Source organism: Macaca thibetana, chromosome 7 (genome assembly GCF_024542745.1).
Source record: "Macaca thibetana thibetana isolate TM-01 chromosome 7, ASM2454274v1, whole genome shotgun sequence".
Lineage (NCBI taxonomy): Eukaryota > Metazoa > Chordata > Mammalia > Primates > Cercopithecidae > Macaca > Macaca thibetana.
The window spans coordinates 162939252-162959719 of NC_065584.1; the positions used below are offsets into that span (position 1 = coordinate 162939252).

At 46.0% G+C, this 20468-nt stretch overlaps 3 protein-coding genes across 5 annotated transcripts in view; 2 read left to right on the plus strand and 1 right to left on the minus strand.

Annotated features, from left to right (window-relative positions):
- The window catches only part of TBC1D2B (TBC1 domain family member 2B), an 82328-nt gene extending 64010 nt beyond the window's left edge, over positions 1-18318 (minus strand). Inside the window, exon 1 of the mRNA XM_050799953.1 lies at positions 17885-18318. Coding sequence (XP_050655910.1) covers positions 17885-18241 — 357 coding nt within the window. The 5' untranslated portion in view covers positions 18242-18318. The remainder of the gene's footprint in view (positions 1-17884) is intronic.
- Positions 1-20468, plus strand: part of CRABP1 (cellular retinoic acid binding protein 1) — a 658055-nt gene that overhangs the window by 359082 nt on the left and 278505 nt on the right. The window lies entirely within an intron of this gene.
- SH2D7 (SH2 domain containing 7) overlaps positions 18411-20468 on the plus strand; it is a 29027-nt gene continuing 26969 nt past the window's right edge. For both annotated transcript variants that reach the window (XM_050799988.1, XM_050799989.1), the window contains exon 1: positions 18411-18545. In XM_050799988.1, coding sequence (XP_050655945.1) covers positions 18523-18545 — 23 coding nt within the window. In that variant the 5' untranslated portion in view covers positions 18411-18522. The remainder of the gene's footprint in view (positions 18546-20468) is intronic.

The following is a 20468-nucleotide window of genomic DNA, read 5'->3' on the forward strand; positions in this document are numbered from 1 at the left end:
TGTGTGAGACAGGCCCTGGCCACCTGTTTCTTCTCTTGGGCCCCAGAGACTACCCTCAGCCTCCCACCGGCTCTCAACTTGATGCTTAGACAAGTCCCACAATAAAGTTGTTTGATTACAAGTTAACTGATTTCAATACACAAATATTAAGGGTCCACTCTCAGCGGGAAGTACATGATTGTGAGTAGAGGGGCTGGAGTAGCAATCCAGCAGCAGCTACAGGGAGTCGGGCCTCATTATCTCCACTAAACAACAAGTTTATCTAAGCTTTTATTCCCTTTGGTAAACAATGTCCGCCTATCAAAATTTACCACATTTTAGAAGCTATAATAATGTTCACATTCTTTGACCCACAATTCCATTCCTAGAAATGTAGCTAAAGTAGTTCAAAAGAGGAAAAAGGGACAACGCCATGTACATAAAGTGTTCATTTGCTTGACAAATGTTTATTAAGAGCCTAACTTGGGCCAAGGCCAGTAGTTAGCACTAAGAATACAGAACTGGATGAGATCTGGTTAATTCCTACCTCTGAGATATTCACCGCAAGCAAACATTTTCCTTTACGCCAACAATAAACAGTGGGAAACAGGTTCATAATTATAATCAACATAAAATGCCTAGGTATCCAATTAAGAAATCTAGAGGCCAGGCCCAGTGGCTCATGCCAGTAATCCTAGCCCTTTGGGAGGCCCAGGTGGGTGAATCGCCTGGGCTCAGGAGTTTGAGACCAGCCTGAGCAACATGGTGAAACCACATCTCTCAAAAAAAAAAAATTAGCCAGGCACAGTGGCATGTGCTCGTAGCACCAGCTACTCAGGAGGCTGAGGTTAGAGGATCCCTTGAGCCCAGGATACAGAGTTTGCAGTGAGCCAAGATCTGTACCCAGCCTGGGCAACAGAGCAAGACAAATCTCTTGGTTAACCAGGCACCGTGGCTCGCTCCTGTAATTCCAGCATTTTGGGAGGCCGAGGCAGGCAGATCACCTGAAGTCTGGAGTTCGGGACCAGCCTGGCCAACATGGTGAAACCTCATCTCTATTAAAAATACCAAAATTAGCCAGGTGTGGTGGCGCACTCCTGTAATTGCAGCTACTCGGGAGGCCGAGGCAGAAGAATCGTTTAAACCCAGGAAGCAGAGGTTGCAGTGAGTCAAGATCGTGCCACTGCACTCCAGCCTGGGCAATGAGAGTGAAATTCTGTCTCAAAAATGAAAACAGAAGACACTGTCTCTTTAAAATGTAATAATAATAGGCCAGGCACAGTGGTTCATGCCACTGTAATTCCAGCACTTTGGGAGGCAGAGGTAGGCAGATTGCTTGCGCCCAGGAGTTCGAGATCAGCCTGGGCAATATGGTAAAACCTCGTCTCTATTAAAAATATAAATTTAGCAGGTGTGGTGGCACACTCCTATAATCCCAGCTACTCGGGAGGCTGAGGCAGGAAAATCATTTAAACTTGAGAGGCAGAGATTGCAGGGAGCTAAGATCGTGGCACTGCACTCCAACCTGGGCAACAAGAGCAAAACTCCATCTCAAAAACAAGACCCTGTCTCTTAAAAATATAATAACAACAGGCCAGGCACAGTGGCTGACGCCTGTAATCCCAGCACTTTGGGAGGCAGAGGCAGGCAGATCACTTGAACCCAGGATTTCGAGACCAGCCTGGCCAACATGGTGAAATCCCCTCTCCACAAAAAGTGCAAAAATTAGCCAGGTGTGGTGGTGCATGCCTGCAGTCTCAGCTACTCAGAAGGCTGAGGTAGGAGAATTTCTTGAGCCCAGGAGGTTGAAGCTGCAGTGAGCCATAACTGTACCACTGTACTCCAGGCCAGGTGACAGAGTGAGACCCTGTCTCCAAATATATATATGTAATTTATATATATAATATATATAATGGCATTAGGACAACTGGCCAAATATCTGGAAAAAAATAAGTGATGCCCTGGGTAAGAAACCTATCATCAGAGAAAATAATTTCAAATTTAATTCAAGATTTAACAAACTAATGAATTTAATAAAAACCATTAAATGAATGCATTTAACAAATAAGTAAATTTAATAAAAACCATTAGATCAGTAGAAGAAAAAGCCTGTATAATTAAAATTAAGTTTCTATCTCTTTCTGCCTCTTACAACAGGTGTATAGATTTCCACCAATTATAAAGGTATGGAAGGGAAGATAGGACTTAAGCAATGCGGCATAGCAGAAATTCACATGGGAAGGTTTAGCTAAAACTGAAGTATAAACAGCAGCCACAAGACTCTACACAGAAAATGAATGCCATGTGCACCATGATGCAGTAGATGAGGAAAACAAAACACTCTTTCAAGACCGAGCCGGAAACTGAAAGCTAGAAGGACAGACACTTCAAACCGTAAGTCCGGGAGCTGCTTCTCCCATGGGCAACCCTGGAAGCCAGCTCCAGGCAGCAGGGAGTCACTGATCATAAGAGGGCTGATGATTCTCTCCAGCAGCACAAGAAACTGCTGTCCTAACATTTCTGTTTTCTTGGAAGGTAAAGGGCTTTCTAAACCCACAAAGAAAGCAAAACAAAGAAAATATGTGTCTAAAACACTACAAATAAATTAATAGACAAAGACGAACTGAAAAAAGACCAAACAACTTCAAAGTCACTAAGTGTGGCGTAGAGTTTCACACCACCATAACTTTGCAGGGCTCTTCACTCTTCCTGGACTGTGGGAAATCCTGTTTGTCTGGTAAGTTCCTATTAATCTTTAGTTTAAAAAAAAAACAAATGTATTTTAGACTTCTATTTCAAATAATAACAATCTACATCTGCTGAGGAGAATTTGGAAAACACAGGAAAGCAAAAAAGAAAATAAAATGAACATAGCTGCATCACCAGAAATAACCACCATTAATACTTTGGTATTTCCAAACATTTTTCTATCCATAAATATATAGAAAATTCTCTACCCATAGATTTTCTACCAATTTTCTAGCCGATTGGTAGAAAATCAATTTTCTTTATAAAACTGTATTAAAATTACATAGACTCTTCCATAATCTATATTTGCATATTATATTAGACACCATCCATAAAACAATTACTGTGTGCCAGACACTATGCTTTCGCTTTATACACACTGTCATTTAACCCTCGTAACTATCTCTCCCTAAACAGTATCATCTGCTTGCCCATGGACCCTGGAGCCTAACTGCCAAGGTTCAAATCCCAGCTCTGCTACTGGCTACCTATGTTAGGTAAGTTACATAAATTGTCTAGGCCTCAGATTCCTTGCTGGTAAAATTGAAAGAATAATAATAGGAACCTCTTCACGGTATTGAAGATCAATGAGTTAACATGTGTTAAGCTCAAAAGGGTGTTTGGCACCAAGTACTCATTAGGTATCAACTATCTATATTATCATGTTTACCCATGATAACCCACTTAACATGTGTTAAGCTCAGAAGAGTATTTGACACAAAGTACTCATTGTGTATCAACTATCTGTATTATCATGTTTACCCAAAATCTCACAGTCACTTGGCACAGTCAAAATTTAAATCTGAGTCTGCATTACTTGCTATCAAGGGGAAGGATGAGAGAGCATGTCCAAGACAAAATCAATCCTCTCAGCATTTCAGCAGGAATCACAAGTTCCTCTATGGTTTTTCTCAAATATTGAAATGCTGATGGCCTCAGTCAATAGCAAAGTTCAGATAAAAACCTCTGGGTTGGCTTCAGGGACAAATAAAACTATATCAGATGCTGGTCCCCACATCAGTACAGAAGGTCCTCTGGACATCAAATCTAGAGGGCTAGGCATAGTGTCACTGGGAGAGGGCATGACCATCAGTCTACAATGGCCAACATGCTTCCACTCTTAATCACAATTCTGCTCTAACAGCACTTCTCAAAACTAGACTGCTGTGAGCAATAACAAGACCACACACAAGCAAATATGGAGAGGACAGAAACTTCTCCATCCTGACATAATAGAATCGCCAGGTCTCCTATTCCTAAGGACTCCCTTGTCAGTCTCTCAGATTCATGCATCCTGACAGTGTCAGAGTCATCTACCCCGGGACCCCTGGGTCTCCAGATTCATCTACCCCTGGGCCTCCGCAACAGCTTCCTAACTGGACTTGCTGTCTCAGTCTCCCCTCTCTAAACACTCTTCTGACACCTAGCCAATGAAGTCATATATGTTGCATGCTTAAAACTCTCTCATGGCTTCCAAGTGTCAAGAAATCTGGCCCGCACTGCCCCACACTCCATAGAACTATAACCTTTCTCCCACACTAAAGGCCCACAAAAGCCTTCACAATCTCTGCTCCTACTGCACTAACACCTCCCTAACAAATTCCTACTCACTCAAGACCCAGCTCAAACATCTCATCTACAAGGCCAGCCAACATCCCTTATACAACCAAACGATAATTCCTCCAGCATGCTCTATATGATGCACACCACCTCAATCACCCACTTAGGGTTATGAACTCTGGGTTCCTTCCCAATGGATCAGGTCCCACCACGTTTATAAGCCAAAAGAACAACATAACCAACAATCACGAAGGAGCTACAGGAAGGAAAATATATATACAGAATGGGTCAAGTCTGCATACCTTATAGAAAGCAATTTAAATTACAAGGATAGTTTTGAGTATCCATTTCTCAAAAGAATGCAATGGCTGCTCATAATGAAGGAATTTTTGTTTCTTAAACCCAAGGAAGGATATCTGGATCTCTAAGAAATGTCTAAAGTAATTTCTTCCATAAGCAATAAAAAGCACAAGAGGCCGGGCGCGGTGGCTCAAGCCTGTAATCCTAGCACTTTGGGAGGCCAAGACGGGTGGATCACGAGGTCAGGAGATCGAGACCATCCTGGCTAACACAGTGAAACCCCGTCTCTACTAAAAAATACAAAAAAAAAAAAAAACTAGCCGGGTGAGTTGGCGGGCGCCTGTAGTCCCAGCTACTCGGGAGGCTGAGGCAGGAGAATGGCATAAACCCGGGAGGCGGAGCTTGTAGTGAGCTGAGATCCGGCCACTGCACTCCAGCCCGGGTGACAGAGCGAGACTCCGTCTCAAAAAAAAAAAAAAAAAAAAAAAAAAAAAGCACAAGAATATTGTAAGCAGCCTGATAATACAAAACAAAATTCAAATAGAAAACAGACTATAACTCCGAACCTGATAAATAACTTTAGGTTCCAAATTTTTTCCTGAGTGTTTCAAAATCATGAGCCTGGAAACAATCTCAAGGGATCTGGACCAGCACCAATGGGGGAAAAAATGTATTTTTTTCCCCAGGAAGGTTTTGAAATCTTCTGTTTCAGCCCAGCAACAGAGACTGAGAAGTAAAATACTGGATCTCCTGGCTCCTTGGAAAACGGAATGCAAGGTCACAAACCTCCATTCCTCTAGTGAACATAATAAACTCTCCTTTAGTATCTTTTAAAATTGCTATCTTAAAAGTAGCATCCATATGTCTTACAAAATAATCGTATCTTATTAAAATAGTTCTAATCTAACTCCTTTCAAAGGCTGAGCACACACCTAGAACCCATAATCAATTTCCCTGAATAGTCTGTGTTGAGGTGGGCAGCCATTCCCTGGGAAGATGCCACATTCCTCATCCATTCTGGCAGGTGGTGGTCTGAGGAGTTCTGCCACCTCTAACACTCAAGCACCCCTTTTAAAAAGCAAACACCTTGAGAGAAAAGCCATTTCTTAAACCCATATTCAGCAAATACCTTTTTAAGCAAATACCATTTAATAGAGATTAGCAACTAAGGGTAATGGACTAGAAGAGGGCCTACAACTAGAACAAAGAAGAGCAAATGTGAGTTCACAGGAAAGTGGGCAACGAAAACAACTGGGCTTGTGAGGGATTTGGCCACATCAAAGCCTCTCACAGCCCAGGCCACCCGGCTGGGCTGAGCCAGATTTCATCAAGACAAGGGCAAGCACAAGGCCACTCTCCGGACATGCTCGTCCCTACAGGAAATGTAGAAGCCTGTCAAAATGCTTTCTGTTTCAGAGAGAAAGGGAACACGAGGCCTCCAAGTGACCACAGGGCTACATTCCTATGGTTCTCTCTCAGCTCTGCCATTGCACAATGTGAGAGAGCCAGGGATGAGCTCATGATAAATAACAACTCCTGCAGCCACGGCCTGTGGCCTATTGGATAGTCTTGCTCCACCTCCGCCCACAGTGGCTTCCACACACGATGCAATACCACATTATTCTGCTTGATGTTTTTCAACTAAAACTAGGGCAAAAGAATGACTGACTTAACATGAAGTTTTAGGAAATGGAGATAGGATAGGTTCCCAGGCTCCACCCATCAGACATTTAGGGAAGCAGGAGAGCCCGGTACCAGGAACCTGCCTAGTCTTTCAGTGAATTTACAGGCATGTTTGGGAACCATGGTGATTTCTAACGGTGTTTTAAGGTGGAGCTGGTGTTTAAAGAGTATCAGATGGTCGTCCTACATCACTGTTACCCACTTCTCTGGTGAAAAGCTAGGGGATCTGAAAGTAATTACCAGTTCTTTGGTGGTGGTAATCATTGCAATTCACCCTCCCAGAAATACCCAAAGATGCCAAGTGAACACTGTTCCCTCCAGGAGCCTCCCTCTGAATGCTCAGGGAGGAACCCTAGCATGCAGGGTCTGCCAGCCACTACGATCAGCACAGAAGACAGAAATCTTAGGGCTAATGGAGAATTGGGCCAAAAGTCATTCCTCTGGAGCATAGAAACTCAGAATGCAAAGTAGATATGCAGTTATAAACCACAGAGACTCAACTTGAGGATGGAGGGCTCACACTTCACTGGTCTCCACCCACGCAGTTTAGTTATTTCTAGTTCACTTAGAAAGCCACCATCATACAGGGACAGTCTTCTTCACAGCCAAAGAGGACATTCATCATCGAGAGGACAGCAGTGTTCCACAGGGAAGCCACAGAGATCTGCAGCAGAAGGGCTGGGATGCTGGAGAGAAATGCAGATTCCTAAGGCCCCCTCTGGCCTGCCAACCAAAGCAGAATCCCCAGGGGAGGAACCCCAGAATCTGCATTCTAACAGAAAGGAGGAGGAGTCTTTTCCACACAAAACTTGAGAACTGCAGTTCTCAGGGAGATATTTGCCTTTAAAAGATAGAAACAAAAAAAGTCTTATCAGCATGTTACCTCTAGGACAATATATACAAGAGAGCTGTGTAAACAGTATAAAAAGTGGTTCACTTCTAAGGCCAGAGGGTGTGCCTTACAGAGCAGAATGAAAAGATACAGCCATCTGCCAACTGCCTGTTTTCCTTTGACAAACCAAAGAGAAAACTAAAGCCGCCTCCAAAGAGAAACCCTCTGAAAAGGGATGCACCAGGCCTCAGTCTCTGCCAGGGAAACATCACTGATGCCTCCTATCAAGTCAACCCCCACTGGAAGTTTATAAGCTGTGCTGTTAATTTCCAACCTCCATGTGACTAGACTTCTTAAATCTGTGCCCCAACACAAAATGGTTAAAGGTACAATTTGAGTCTCCGTATACAACTACTAAAAAAAGAATAAGCCCAATTTTCTACTAATGGATTAAGATAGATATATAAAGCAAGTATCATCAAACTGCTGGGTTTAAAACGGTAAAATACTGTTCATGTGTTTGGAGAAGGTTTCAGTGGTAGGGTAGCTAGCTGTGGGACTCAAGTTTCCTCTCTGTATCATGCATGGGAAGGGGGCTGATCTCTGAGGGTCTCTCCAGTTCTAACTTTGGGATAATGACCCTTGAACAAAAACAATGAACGCCTTCCTCCAGCTCACAGAGCCACCTATTGACAATGCCCTAACCACACCCAAAACACACAGAAGCTCCCTGAGGCCAGAGGCAAAGCTTGACTCCTGCTCAACAAAGTCTGTTTGGTGAATGGCCAGTTGGCTGCATCCATTTAGAAAGCTGGCCACCTTCTCTGCAAGCACAGCCTCTCCTGAACACCAGAGAGCTGGAGAGGAAAATGAATACTGGGCTTGCTGCCTAGAAACAATTCCTGTAATCCAAGATCAACATCTCTGATAACATTGGCCTGCCCACCTCCAGGCCACGGCCAGGCCTGCCATCTGACAGTCAGCGACACAAGTCCCAACCCAGAGGCAGTCTGCTCAAGGAAAGTCTGCTGGTACAGTAGCACTGGCCTAGGAAAGGGGCAGAAAGAAGCAGCACACAGGATCTCAGCTACCAAATCCCCACTTCTCACACTGGATTCCAGTTCTCCCAGGCAATCTCTGCAAAGGCTAAGAAAATGGCCAAGCATGCAAACTCATTAGAAGATGGTGATTCCCAGCTTACTGGGAACACATGTTGCTGATCAAAGAGGAATTAAGTCTTTGAGCAGCTACACAATCATACCAACATTTACTAACTCCCTTTCCCACCTTCTTCAGGGAGTTTTTCTTGATAATCAGTTACACAGAACTCTCCAATTCTGCAACATTCACCACAATTATTACACAAATCACAGATTTCTGGCCCTGGGCCATATCCAGATTAGTATTTTACATATGGATGCCCCCTCCCCTTCATTTCCTATGGAGAAGTGCCAGACTTCTCAGAATCAAAAAACTTGCAGACATGTGATATTTATCTCCCAGTGCTGAATACTACAGACAAACATGGTCCTCTTCAATGTTTTTTTCAAAACTCTTACAATTCTTTGATTACATCAGATGCTAAGCTATTTTTAAAGTTAACACTAGTTTCTTAAATCAATGGAAAATTTTCATTGCTGCATTTGCAGCAAGAAGCATAGTGCTTAGAATATGACAAATGCTCAAAAATATTTGCTGAGTAAATGGACACTGCAAAAGTCTGTTTGACTATGAAATGAAAGCACACCACACACACACACACACACACACACACACACACACACACACACACACACACAGGATATGAGGGCTTAAAGCATGCATTTAGCCAACAAGCATCTAACAGGTGTTGGCATCCTCTAAGCATGAAAGGCACAGTAGTGAAATGCACTGACAAAATCTCTCAGGAGGTGATGCATTAGTAGGACACAATAGCAGACACTCAAAGTCTAGATCAGGGAGCAAAACCATCCTGAATCTCTAGCCGACTGAGGGCCTCCTGTGCTGACTGGTGAGCTACTGCCTGCTGGACAATCTCCAAAGCCACAGTCTCCCCAGGGATCCTCTCAGCGTCTTGCCCCTCACAAGGCCTCACATATCTGAGTGCTTAAGATGTTTACTGAACTGAGCACTCCAGGCAGAGTATTTCACAGAACACTAGTCAGAAGCCACTAACTAGTCACCACTATCCAGTTTACCATTTCCACATTGCATTCACTCTATGAAAGCAAACAATACCCAGCTGAGGGCTGGCCTGATAGGATATGGGTACACCTGATCGAATGTCATTAAGACTCCACTACATAAATACCAGAACCAAAAATTGCTAATGAAAATGCCTGTCCCTCTCCCAATGTGACAGTCACTTCTACAACGACGCGGTCTTTTTCTTTCTTTAGAGGAAGGGGGTGTTACTGTTTGTATTTTGTTCTGACTGGAGGTGGGAAGTCTGCATCTCAGTGTATCAAAGGTAAAAGCAACCAAGCGAGGAGACTGGTTCACCCCCCTCAGATGTGAGGTGGGAGCTGGTACACCTCTACCCCGAACACATCTGAACCCTCCTTCCATTTCTCAAGAAATCGTCATCTCCACGGATTAAGGAAACTGGTAATGTGCATATGAGCAAAGCAAGTGCAGCAGGACAGAAGTCAATGCCAGGGGCCATTAGGAATGCTTCAGGAAAGGAAGTCCACCAGGGTGGGCCGGCCCTAGCCACACACACGCCTGCCAAAGCAAGCTTCACCCATCACAACACCCACCGCTCAGAAACAATTAAGAAGCAACTGCTCAAGATAGGTTCAGCTTTGCATTTAGCTACTTTTAAATCTGTTTGCCAGTGCATTAAATACATCAACCCTTCGTACCCAAACACGATAATCCTCTTAGTTACATAAAAATACTAGGCATGACCAAACCATCAGCGCCACAGTCCAAATGTCTGTGTCCCCGCAAAATTCATGTGTTGAGACCCAGTCCCCAAGATGATAGTATTAAGAGGGAAACCTTGTGGGAAGTCATTTAAGTCATGAGGGCAGAGCCCTCTGGAATGAGATCTGGGTCCTTATGAAAGAGGCCAGAGTGGTAAAAGGAATTTGAGGAGAAAAATACATTTAGATAGATAGATACATACATACATATATACAAACACACACAGATGGAGTCCCCAGCGGGAACCTGCCTGTCCCCTTCTGCTATGAGGACACCACTAGAAGGCACTACCTCTAAAGCAGAGTGAGCCCTCACCAGACACCACATCTGCTGGTGCCTTCATTGTGGGCTTCCCAGCCTCCAGAACTATCAGAAATAAATTTCTGTTGTTTATAAGCTACCCTGTCTAGGTATTTTTTCACAGCAGCACAAACGGCCTAAAACAATCTTTCTGGGAGCTGAAGAAAAAAAAAAACAACCTATTTGTCAAACCCTGCTTAAAACTCTTCACTGACTCTAGCTCTTAAGACAAAGACAAAATCCTGCCCTGGCCACCTAAGGGCATCAGCTTATGCCATTTCCTCTCCACTCCCCCACCCCACCTCCAGTCAACACCAACTCATCCTTTGTGTCTCAGTTCAAATGTTGCTTCTTCAGGAAAGTCTTTCCTAGCCCTGCCCCACCCATAAACCAGATCAAGATCCTGAACTATACATGCATTGCATATATTTCCTTTCAAACTTCCTAGCACTGGTTGGTGTTTGTTATATTTTATTAACGTCTGCCCCCCGCCCCACCTACTGAAAGCTCCAGGAGGCCAGGGACTGTTTGTCTTGTCCAGTCGTACCCCCAGTGCCTAAGCACACACAGTGAGTGAATGAGTGGGAAGCTTCTGAGGCCTTCCTAGAACACAAGTCAGTCAACTACAGCCTGGGGTCATTTCCAGCCTCTGCCTATTTCTGTACAATCTACAAGGCAAGGACAGTTTTAACATTTTTATTTTGCTATTTTATTTTTTTGAAACAGGGTCTCCCTCTGTCACCCAGGCTGGGGTACAATGGAGCAAACACAACTCACTGCAATCTCTACCTCCTGGGATCAAGCAGTCCTCCTGCCTCAGCCTCCCAAGTAGCTGGGACTAAAGACATGTGCCATCATGCCTAGCTATTTGTTTTTTGTTTTGAGACAGAGTTTCGCTCTTGTTGCCCAGGCTGCAGAGCAATGGCGCCATCTCAGCTCACTGCAACCTCCATCTCCTGGGTTCAAGCAATTCTCCTGCCTCAGCCTCCCAAGCAGCTGGGATTACAGGCAACCGCCACCATACCCAGCTAATTTTGTATTTTTAGTAGAGACAGGGTTTCACCATGCTGATCAGGCTGGTCTTGAACTCCTGATCCACCCGCCTCGGCCTCCCAAAAGTGTTGGGATTACAGGCATGAGCCACCGCGTTCAGCCATACCTGGCTAGTTTTTTAATTTCTGTAGAGATAGGGTCTCACTTTGTTGCCCAGGCTAGTCTTGAACTATTGGGCTCAAGTGATAATCCCATCTCGGCCTCCCAAAGTGCTGGGATTACAGGAGTGAGCCACTGTGCCCAGCTAACATTTTTAAATGGTTGAAAAAAATCAAAAGATTATTTTGTGAAATGTGAAAATTATATGAAATCCAAATTTCAGAGTCCATAACTAAAAGTTAAAACACAGCTATACTTCTATGGTTGTTTCTGTACTACAACAGCATAGTGACAGATATGGCAGAGTGTGCAAAACCTAAAATAGTATGTGGCCCTTTACATAAAAAGTTTGCCTCTGCTATAACAGTGTCCTCAGAGTCCTGACCATGGGCATGAAATACATGAGACCCGAAAATACGGAACTGACTGTAACCTCTCTCCTCTGGGGAAGGGTGAGTCATAACCCCCTTTTGGATTCCTGATGTCTGTTAGATTCAGTGGGCATTCCCTGAATGGCTGCCACCTCCACGACATGAGTTCTGGTTGATCACTTCTAAAGGGTCAGGGCTCACACGAAAACCAGTGCTTACTGGGTGATCATGTTCTTTTCATTCATTCAACAAATGTCTACCTGGGCACCTTACCGTAGTCAGTTCAGGCTGTTATAACAAAAACACCACAGACTAAGTGGCTTAAACAACAGAAATTTACTCCTCAGTTCTGAAGGCTGGAATGTCCAAAATCAAGGTGCTGGTCAATTCAGTTCCTGGCGGGGGCCCTCTTCCTGGTTGGCAAAGGAATGCCTTTTTGCTGTATCCTCATAGGTGGAGAGGGAGATCATCTCTCCAGGGTCTCTTTTTATAAAGGCACTAATCCCATTCATGAAGGCTCCACCCTCATGACTTAATTACCTTCCAAAGGTCCCACCTCTAAATATTATCACATTGGGAGTTGGCACTTCAACATATGAATTTTTCAGGAACACAAACACTAGTCTACAGCATGTCTCCTTTGTGCCAGATACTGTTGCGGGAGTTGAAGATACACACAGTCCTTAGGGAGCTTACCCTCTGGTCAGCAGGAAATAGGATGGAGACTCCCCTGCAATGAGGACTGTGTGAGAGGCAGTGGGAGATGGAATGCCACTGTGATATCACAAGCACAATACTGGGCTTGCCTTGAAGGAACTTACGAATTCGAAAGCCATGAAAAGTTAAATCCCCATAACTTAAAGAGTTAAATAACGCTTCAAGACTGAGCAGATGCCCTAGGGCAGAACAGCTTAGAAGAACCATACAGCAAAGAAGGCTGGTTCACCACATCTATTTTGTACTAAACACACTGTGATTACCTAAGCCGACAAATGTTTGTCATTAAGAGAAATTTCAACACCAGGGAATGTGCGTTCCCACAAGAGTGGGTTAAGAATAGGGGTACACAGCTATTCAGTTACATGTGGCTCAGAAACCAATACACATGTCCATTTAGCACCAAGCACCTACAGAGGGAGGAATTCCTTTGCTGACGGTCTGATGACGCTCTCTTGCTCCAAAGACTGCAGAGATCTGGAAGATCAAGGCTGTTTAAGCTTCAACCTTGGTCAGTCACATGCTCTCCTTCCCCTAAGTGCCTCAGATTCCAGTAAAGCTCCGTGAGAAGCCTCCAGCACCCCTACACACAGAGAGACACACACAGGAAGCATCAGCCTCTGCTAGACCCTTGCAGCAGTTTCCAGACATGTCCAGTAAAGGTACTAGGTATCCTGGTAAAGAACTGGGCAGTAAAATGTTCCCTTGTGATATTCACCATCCAAAAACGACAGATAACAAATGCAATAAAAGGAAAGACTACTACTACACCTTATCTGATCCACAACAAAGTCAAAAAAAAGCAGACTTGTCAGAACAGACAATACAATTAGATACTCCACATTTTAGACATTCACTGTTCCTGGAGCCTCTACTTTCAGAGAGGGGCTGAGTCTAGCTTCATGATATTGGCAAAATCACATCCCCTCTCTAGCCTCTATTACCTCATAAAGCACTAGATCAAATCCCTAAGTTTGGGAATAGAGGAGTTTACAAAGAAATTCCTATATCAGCTTTCATTAAGACTTACATAGAAAAACATTTTGAAAAAGTCCAACAAAACCACAGCTTCTCCAGAGAAGGCTGAAAGATGCTTTTAAATAAGAAAAACATATGATAACAGAATAAGAAAATTGCTAATTTTTCTTTACTTTTTAACCCTCTGTGATAAGAAATGGTATTTGTAAAATTATACACAACTAGCTGAAGTCTGAGCAGTGCTAAATCCTAACTTAAAATCCTTAGAAATCAGGGTCCTCTACAGCTGGGCAGCCCTGAAGTGAAACATTAAGGCTTAAGGGCATCAGTTCTTGCATATGAAAGACAAAAAGGAAGATAAATTGGTAATTTCCATACTTACCACCATAAAGATTTTACTCCTACAGCTCAAAAGAAATAACTGTACAATGAAATTTAACTTTCTTAAAACACACCCCTGGCCGGGCGCAGTGGCTCACATCTGTAACCCCAGCACTTTGAGAGGCAGAGGCAGGTGGATCACAAGGTCAGAAGTTTAAGACCAGTCTGGCCAATATGGTGAAACCCCATCTCTACTAAAAATACAAAAATTAGCTGGGCGTGGTGGCACGCACCTATAGTCCCAGCTGCTCGGGAGGCTGAGGCAGAAGACTTGCTTGAACCCGGAGCCAGAGGTTGCAGTTAGCAGAGACTGCACCACTGCACTCCAGCCTGGGCAACGAAGCAAGACTCCGTCTAAAAAAAAAAGGGGGGGGGCAGGGTTTTAGAGTAGGGGTGTTTGTTTGTTTTTTGAGATGGAGTCTCACTCTGTCACTCAGGCTGGAGTGCAGTGGTGTGATCTCGGCTCACTGCAACTTCCGCCTCCCGGGTTCATGCGATTCTCCTGCCTCAGCCTCACGAACGGCTGGGACTATAGGCGTGCGCCACTATGCCCAGCCAATTTTTCTATTTTTAGTAGAGACAGGGTTTTCACCATATTGGCCAGGCTGGTCTCAAACTCCTGACCTCAAGTGATCCGCCCGCCTCGGCCTCCCAAAGTGCTGGGATTACAGGCATGAGCCACCGCGCCCGGCCTTCTCCTTCCCTTCTTCCAGAAAGCCTTGCCTGGTTTCCATTCCCATTGTTGTATATAGCTAACACTTGGTACTATCTTACTCTGTGACCAATTTAATTTTACATGTCAAAATACTCCTCCATTGTAAGTAACCCAAAGGAAAATGTATTTCCTTTCTTTAAAAAAAGAAATATTCTGAACCTACAAAAAGATGGATAGCATAACATGACAAACAATGACCCAGTCCAATAAAACACTGCAAAACAACAGGAGAAGCCCTGAGGCACCCATTCCCAATCACATCCTCCCTCTTCCCATCAGAGGCAACCACCACCTGGAAACCAGGGCTCATCAGCCCCATGAAGCTATTCCCCTCACAAAAGAGCATACATCCTTATGATCTGTAGTACTATTTCACGTGATCTTCCTAACCTTTCTATAAGTGGTATCATTCTGAACTTAACTTCAGTCTGTAACTTCAGTCTGTAACTTACTTCTTGTTCAATTTTATTGTTTGTGAGCGTAATCCACGTTGACACCTATAGCTCTAGTTCCTTTGTTTACTACTGCATAATATTCCATTATATGAATACACTACATATTTGGCCAAAAACATAGCTTGATATTTCATATGCCATGTAGTGCCTACTATTTTCCATACTACTACGGAAAATGTGCCAGCCATTTTCCGTAACATTCTCCAGAATCCTCACAGCCACCTAATGAGGAAGGTATGATTCCCACTAGACCAAAGAGGAAACTGGAGCAGGGAAGTGGTGTAATTTGTCCAATATGTGTGAGCAGCAGACTCCTGCTTCAAGTTCAAGTCCATCCAAATTTAAAGCCACACTTCTGACAATGAATGCACCTTGTAACCCTGCTTATGTAGATTCAGATTATTATTTATTTATTTACTTTTGAGACGGAGCCCGCTCTGTCACCCAGGCTGGAGTGCAGTGGTGCGACCTCTGCTCACTGCAAGCTCCGCCTCATGGGTTCACGCCATTCTCCTGCCTCAGCCTCTCGAGTAGCTGTGACTACAGGCGCCCGCCACCACACCCGGCTAATTTTTTGTATATTTAATAGAGTTGGGGTGTCACTGTGTTAGCCAGGTCTTGATCTCCTGACCTTGTGATCCACCCACCTCGGCCTCCCAAAGTGCTGGGATTACAGGAGATTCAGATTATTTTAATGAAAAAAAACCGACAGAGGGCTCTACGGTCATCTGGGAAAAATGTGAAACATGATGCTCTAGTTTCTTTGACAAACATTCCACAGGAAATTAATACGACACAGGGACAGCCCGTATGTACACTGAGGAAGAGCCTCTGCCTTTGGCAAAGGTCTCCCACTAGGGTCATTCCCAAGATTATACAGGCACTCTCTAAGTAAGCCTGAGTAGGACTGCAACCCGAATTGGTTTTCTTTGGGGAAACAGGCTGTCTGCACACACTTACAGACAGGACAGGGGAGCCCAAGAGAACACGGGAATCAGATCCTGCTTAAGCTGGCAAAAGCTGAGTCAACAAAGCTCTAAGAACATCTCCAGGGAGCAGCTCCAGCTGTTAGCAGCTCTGGGGTCTGAGGAACAGTCATCAGCTCATAAGGCCAGGCGCTTGCCTACTCTGCTCTCCACGTGGCCAACTTTGAGAGCGCTTTCATACATCCCAGCCCAACCCTGTTGTCCTGGAGAAAGCCCAACTTGGGAATAAGTAAGAGAGTGAGGGTGGAGACTCATAGGAACCAGGCAGGGAGCAAAGCCTGGAGAAAGGATACCCAGCTCCAGGCCTGGGCCCAGATCCCTCCAGGTGCTCAAAGCAGGTAGGCTCCTAGGAGGTGACAGTCTAGTCCCCCAGGACTCTTAAGGACAGGGGAGGCCTTTCAGCACCAGGACTCCTGACTCTACTCTCCTGCCTCTACACTGTATCTCTCATTGTGTCTGTTCACTGGAGGATTAAGGGAGCCTCAAAGGAGCAAGTCATAACTGGCTGAAGCGACCCCCTCTCACCTCTCCTGGACAAAGCAAGGAGCAAGAAAACAGGCTCTGCCACCTACTTGTTGTCACCTTAGCTGGAGCATTCCTGTCCACTCTGGAGGGAAATTGTAGTGGACTGTCTCTAAGGGCCCTGCCATCTCTGACTCTTTCTGTCTACAGTGCTGAATGCACTCTGGCTCACGCCTGGCATCCTAGCACTTTGGGAAGCTGGATGGGGAGAATGGTTTCAGCCCAGGAGTTCAAGACTAGCCTGGGCAACATAGTAAGACCCCGTTTCTTTAAAAAAAAAAAAATTAATTAGCCAGGCGTGGGGGCCTGCGCCTGTGGTCCCTGCTACTTGGGAGGCTGAGGTGGGAGGATCGCTTGAGCCCAGGCATAGAGGCTGCAATGAGCCGAGATTGCACCCCTGCACTCCAGCCTGGACAACAGAACGAGATCCTGTCTCAAAAAGAATAAACAAAGAAATAAAAGCACTAACATTTACTGAGCAGTTTAGACTATAATTCATTTAATCCCAACACCCCATGAGGTAGATACTACTGCTATCCCAGTTTACAGAGGAGGCCGCTGCAGCACAGAGCGGTTCACTGAGGTACCAAGGTTATAGGCAGAGGTCTTCTTTCTTTTTTCATTTGAGACAGAGTCGCTCTGTCCCCCAGGCTGGAGTGCAGTGGCGCATCTCGGCTCACTGCAAGCTCCGCCTCCCGGGTTCACGCCATTCTCCCGCCTCAGTCGCCCAAGTAGCTGGGACTACAGGCGCCCGCCACCATGCCCGGCTAATTTTTTGTATTTTCAGTAGAGACGGGGTTTCACCGTGTTAGCCAGGATGGTCTCGATCTCCTGACCTCGTGATCCACCCGCCTCAGCCTCCCAAAGTGCTAGGATTACAGGCGTTAGCCACAGCGCCCCGCCGGCAGAGTTCTAAAGGAGGCCCCGAGGGTAGAAGCCTACGGTTACAGGCCTAGGAAGGCTGCACGGGACATCCACGGGATGGCGGGGGTCGGGAGACACCAGAGAGGGGCCCGAGGTTAGGCGCAGAGGGGATAATGGGTCAAGGTGTCTGAGGAAGGAGATGGGGCTGGGTAGCCCCAGCCAGACTGGCCGAAGCCCAGGTAGAGGGGTGAAGATAGGAACAAGGGCGGGATGTGGAGACGCAGGGAAAGGCAGGCCGACGTGGGCAGGGGCGAGGAGGCCTTGGAGGAAGGAGGGTGGATGGCGCAGGCCCGTGGTCGAGGCAGCGGGCGCCTGCGGAAGCGCAAGGGCGGCTTTGGGGCGCGCGGTCCCACCTTGAGCACCGTGACGGCTCCCGCGCTGTGCACCTGGAAGTGCGCGGGCGGCTCCGCGCCCAGCTCCGCCGCCTCGTCGGGGCCCTGGTAGCTGAAGCAGGCGTCCGCGATGTCCAGGTGGCCGAGGGGCAGCGCGTCCTGCGGACTCTTGAAATAGTAGAGGTAGCAGCGGCGCGCGTCGAACACGAACCAGCGGCTCCGGTAACCGCGCAGGGGGCCTTTGCCCGACAGCTTCTGCAGATAGCCGCACAGCCGCGCTGGCTCCCGCGCGGGACCCGCCCCGGGCTCCGCGGCCGCCCCCTGAGCCGCGCCCTCGCCGCCACCGCCCTCCTCCGCCCGGGATCCAGCCCCCGGCATAGCTACCGCGCGCCAACGGTAGGAGCCCGAGCCAGAGCCCGCGCCCGCTCCCCGCGCCTTCGCGCCACCGCCGCTGCGCCCCCTACCCCTCCGCACCGCCCCATCGCTCCGCAAGGCCCGCGGGTGCGCAAAGCAGCCTGGGACTTGTAGTCCCGCCCCCGCCCGCCCGCCAGCCGTTGCCCCCGCAGTCCCCGGAGGCAGGGTCCTGCGTCCAGCATCCCTGCAAGTCAGTTGCCTTCGTGCTACCTGTGCTCCAAGTCCTCGCCCTGTGGGGTGAAGCAATGGTCTATTTCTTTACGGCAGTGTAAGTACATGGGAGTGTGCATCTCTCAAAACCCAACGGAGTGTCCACTTAAAACTGCATTTCACACTGTGTACCTTTTTCTAAAAACTTGATTTTTAAATCTCCCTCCTGCCAGAGTCTCAAGCTAATATTGTAAAAATGAGACAGCCTATTGCCTGGCGCTGAGTGGGTGCTCAGTAAATATTTGCAGAATTCATGAAAGCCAAAGCGTTTCCTGCCTCTCCAGACTTCAGTTCATTCATTGAATTCAACATATATTTATTGAGCGCCTTCTGAATGCCAGGTGCAGTTCTGTATGCCAGGCCCTGGCGGATAGAGCAGTGAACAAACCAATCATTCTCCTGCCCTCGTGGAGATTATATTCTAGTAAGGCAAGGAGGTGATACACAAGAAAGCAGATAAAAGTAATGTGTGCTATGTTGTATAAATGCCGTGATGACATGTAAATATTATCACTTAAAATAGCACCTAGTATTTATCAGTGCTTTATAGATTATTTGAACACTCACAACCTGAGAAGGCAAATCTATTGCTTTGTAATAAAGCAAAGAGAAAGAATGAATAAGACTAAGTATTTGCTAGCAAAACAGGGTGACTATAGTCAAAAATAATATAATTGTACATTTAAAAATAACCAAAAGATGATAATACAGGCACGGTGGTTCATGCCTGTAATCCCAGCAGTTTGGGAGGCCGAGGTGGGCGCATCACCTGAGGTTGGGAGTTTAAGACCAGTGTGACCAACATGAAGAAACCCCGTCCCTACTAAAAATACAAAATTAGCGGGGCATGGTGGCCCATGCCTGTAATCCCAGCTACTCGGCAGGCTGAGGCAGGAGAATCTCTTGAACCCAGGAGGCGGAGGTTACAGTGAGCCAATATCACACCATTGCACTCCAGCCTGGGCAACAAGAGCGAAACTCTGTCTAAAAAGAAAAAAAAAAGTATAATTGGATTGTTTGTAACACAAAGGATAAATGCTTGAGGTGATGAATATGTTACTTACCCTGATGTGATTATTATGCCTTGCATGCCTGTGTTAAAATGTCTCATGTAATCCATAAACATAAACACCTACTATGTTCCCACAAGAATAAAAAATAAAATAAATAAAAAGCAAAGTGAGAGGATGAAGTGAGGGGGCAGGTAGCAGGCTGCTCCCCCAGGACAGGCAAGGAGGCTGGTCTGATCCTGTGACGTGGAACACAGACCCAGATGATGGGAGGGACAGGGGCAACCAGAAATGTGGGTGAAGCATTCCAGGGAGAGGGAATAGTGAATACAAGAGCTCACTTTATTCAAAGGAAAAAGGAAGTGTATAGCTACATTTATGAAGGCCCAAACCAAATATTTCACCCTTATAGATTTGCATGTTTTATACAGACACACTGAAAGACCCAGGAGGAAAACTGACCTTTCTGAGCTAGACAGGGACACAAATTATACTGCCTGTTTAGAGCCACCCAGGGAGGAAGGGCAGGCTCTGGGTCCTCACCCAGCCTGCCGACTCTCTGCAGGCCCTACAGTGGCACCACACAAGTGTTCCTTTCCTGGGGCCCATCAGAGGTCTGGCTGGGGTGGCCACAGCAAGGGCGCTCCCACCTTAGCCCTCTCCACCTGTCTTTGAGCACAGTCAGCACAGTGTTAAGGACTGGACTCTGACTTCCCACTGACCGGATGTGTCTCCTAACTCTGCCACTTACCAGAGACATGACCTTGGGCAAGTGATTTAACCTTTCTAGGCCTCAGTCTCTTCATTTATAAAATGGGGTTGATAAATACAAGTAGCTATCTCATGCTGTTGTTATTGGAAGGGTTATGTGAGAAATGCATATGAAAGTGCTTAGCATGGTGCCTCACACATAGTAAGTACTCAGCACGTATCAGCTGTTATTATTATCATCATACAGTTAACACCGATAT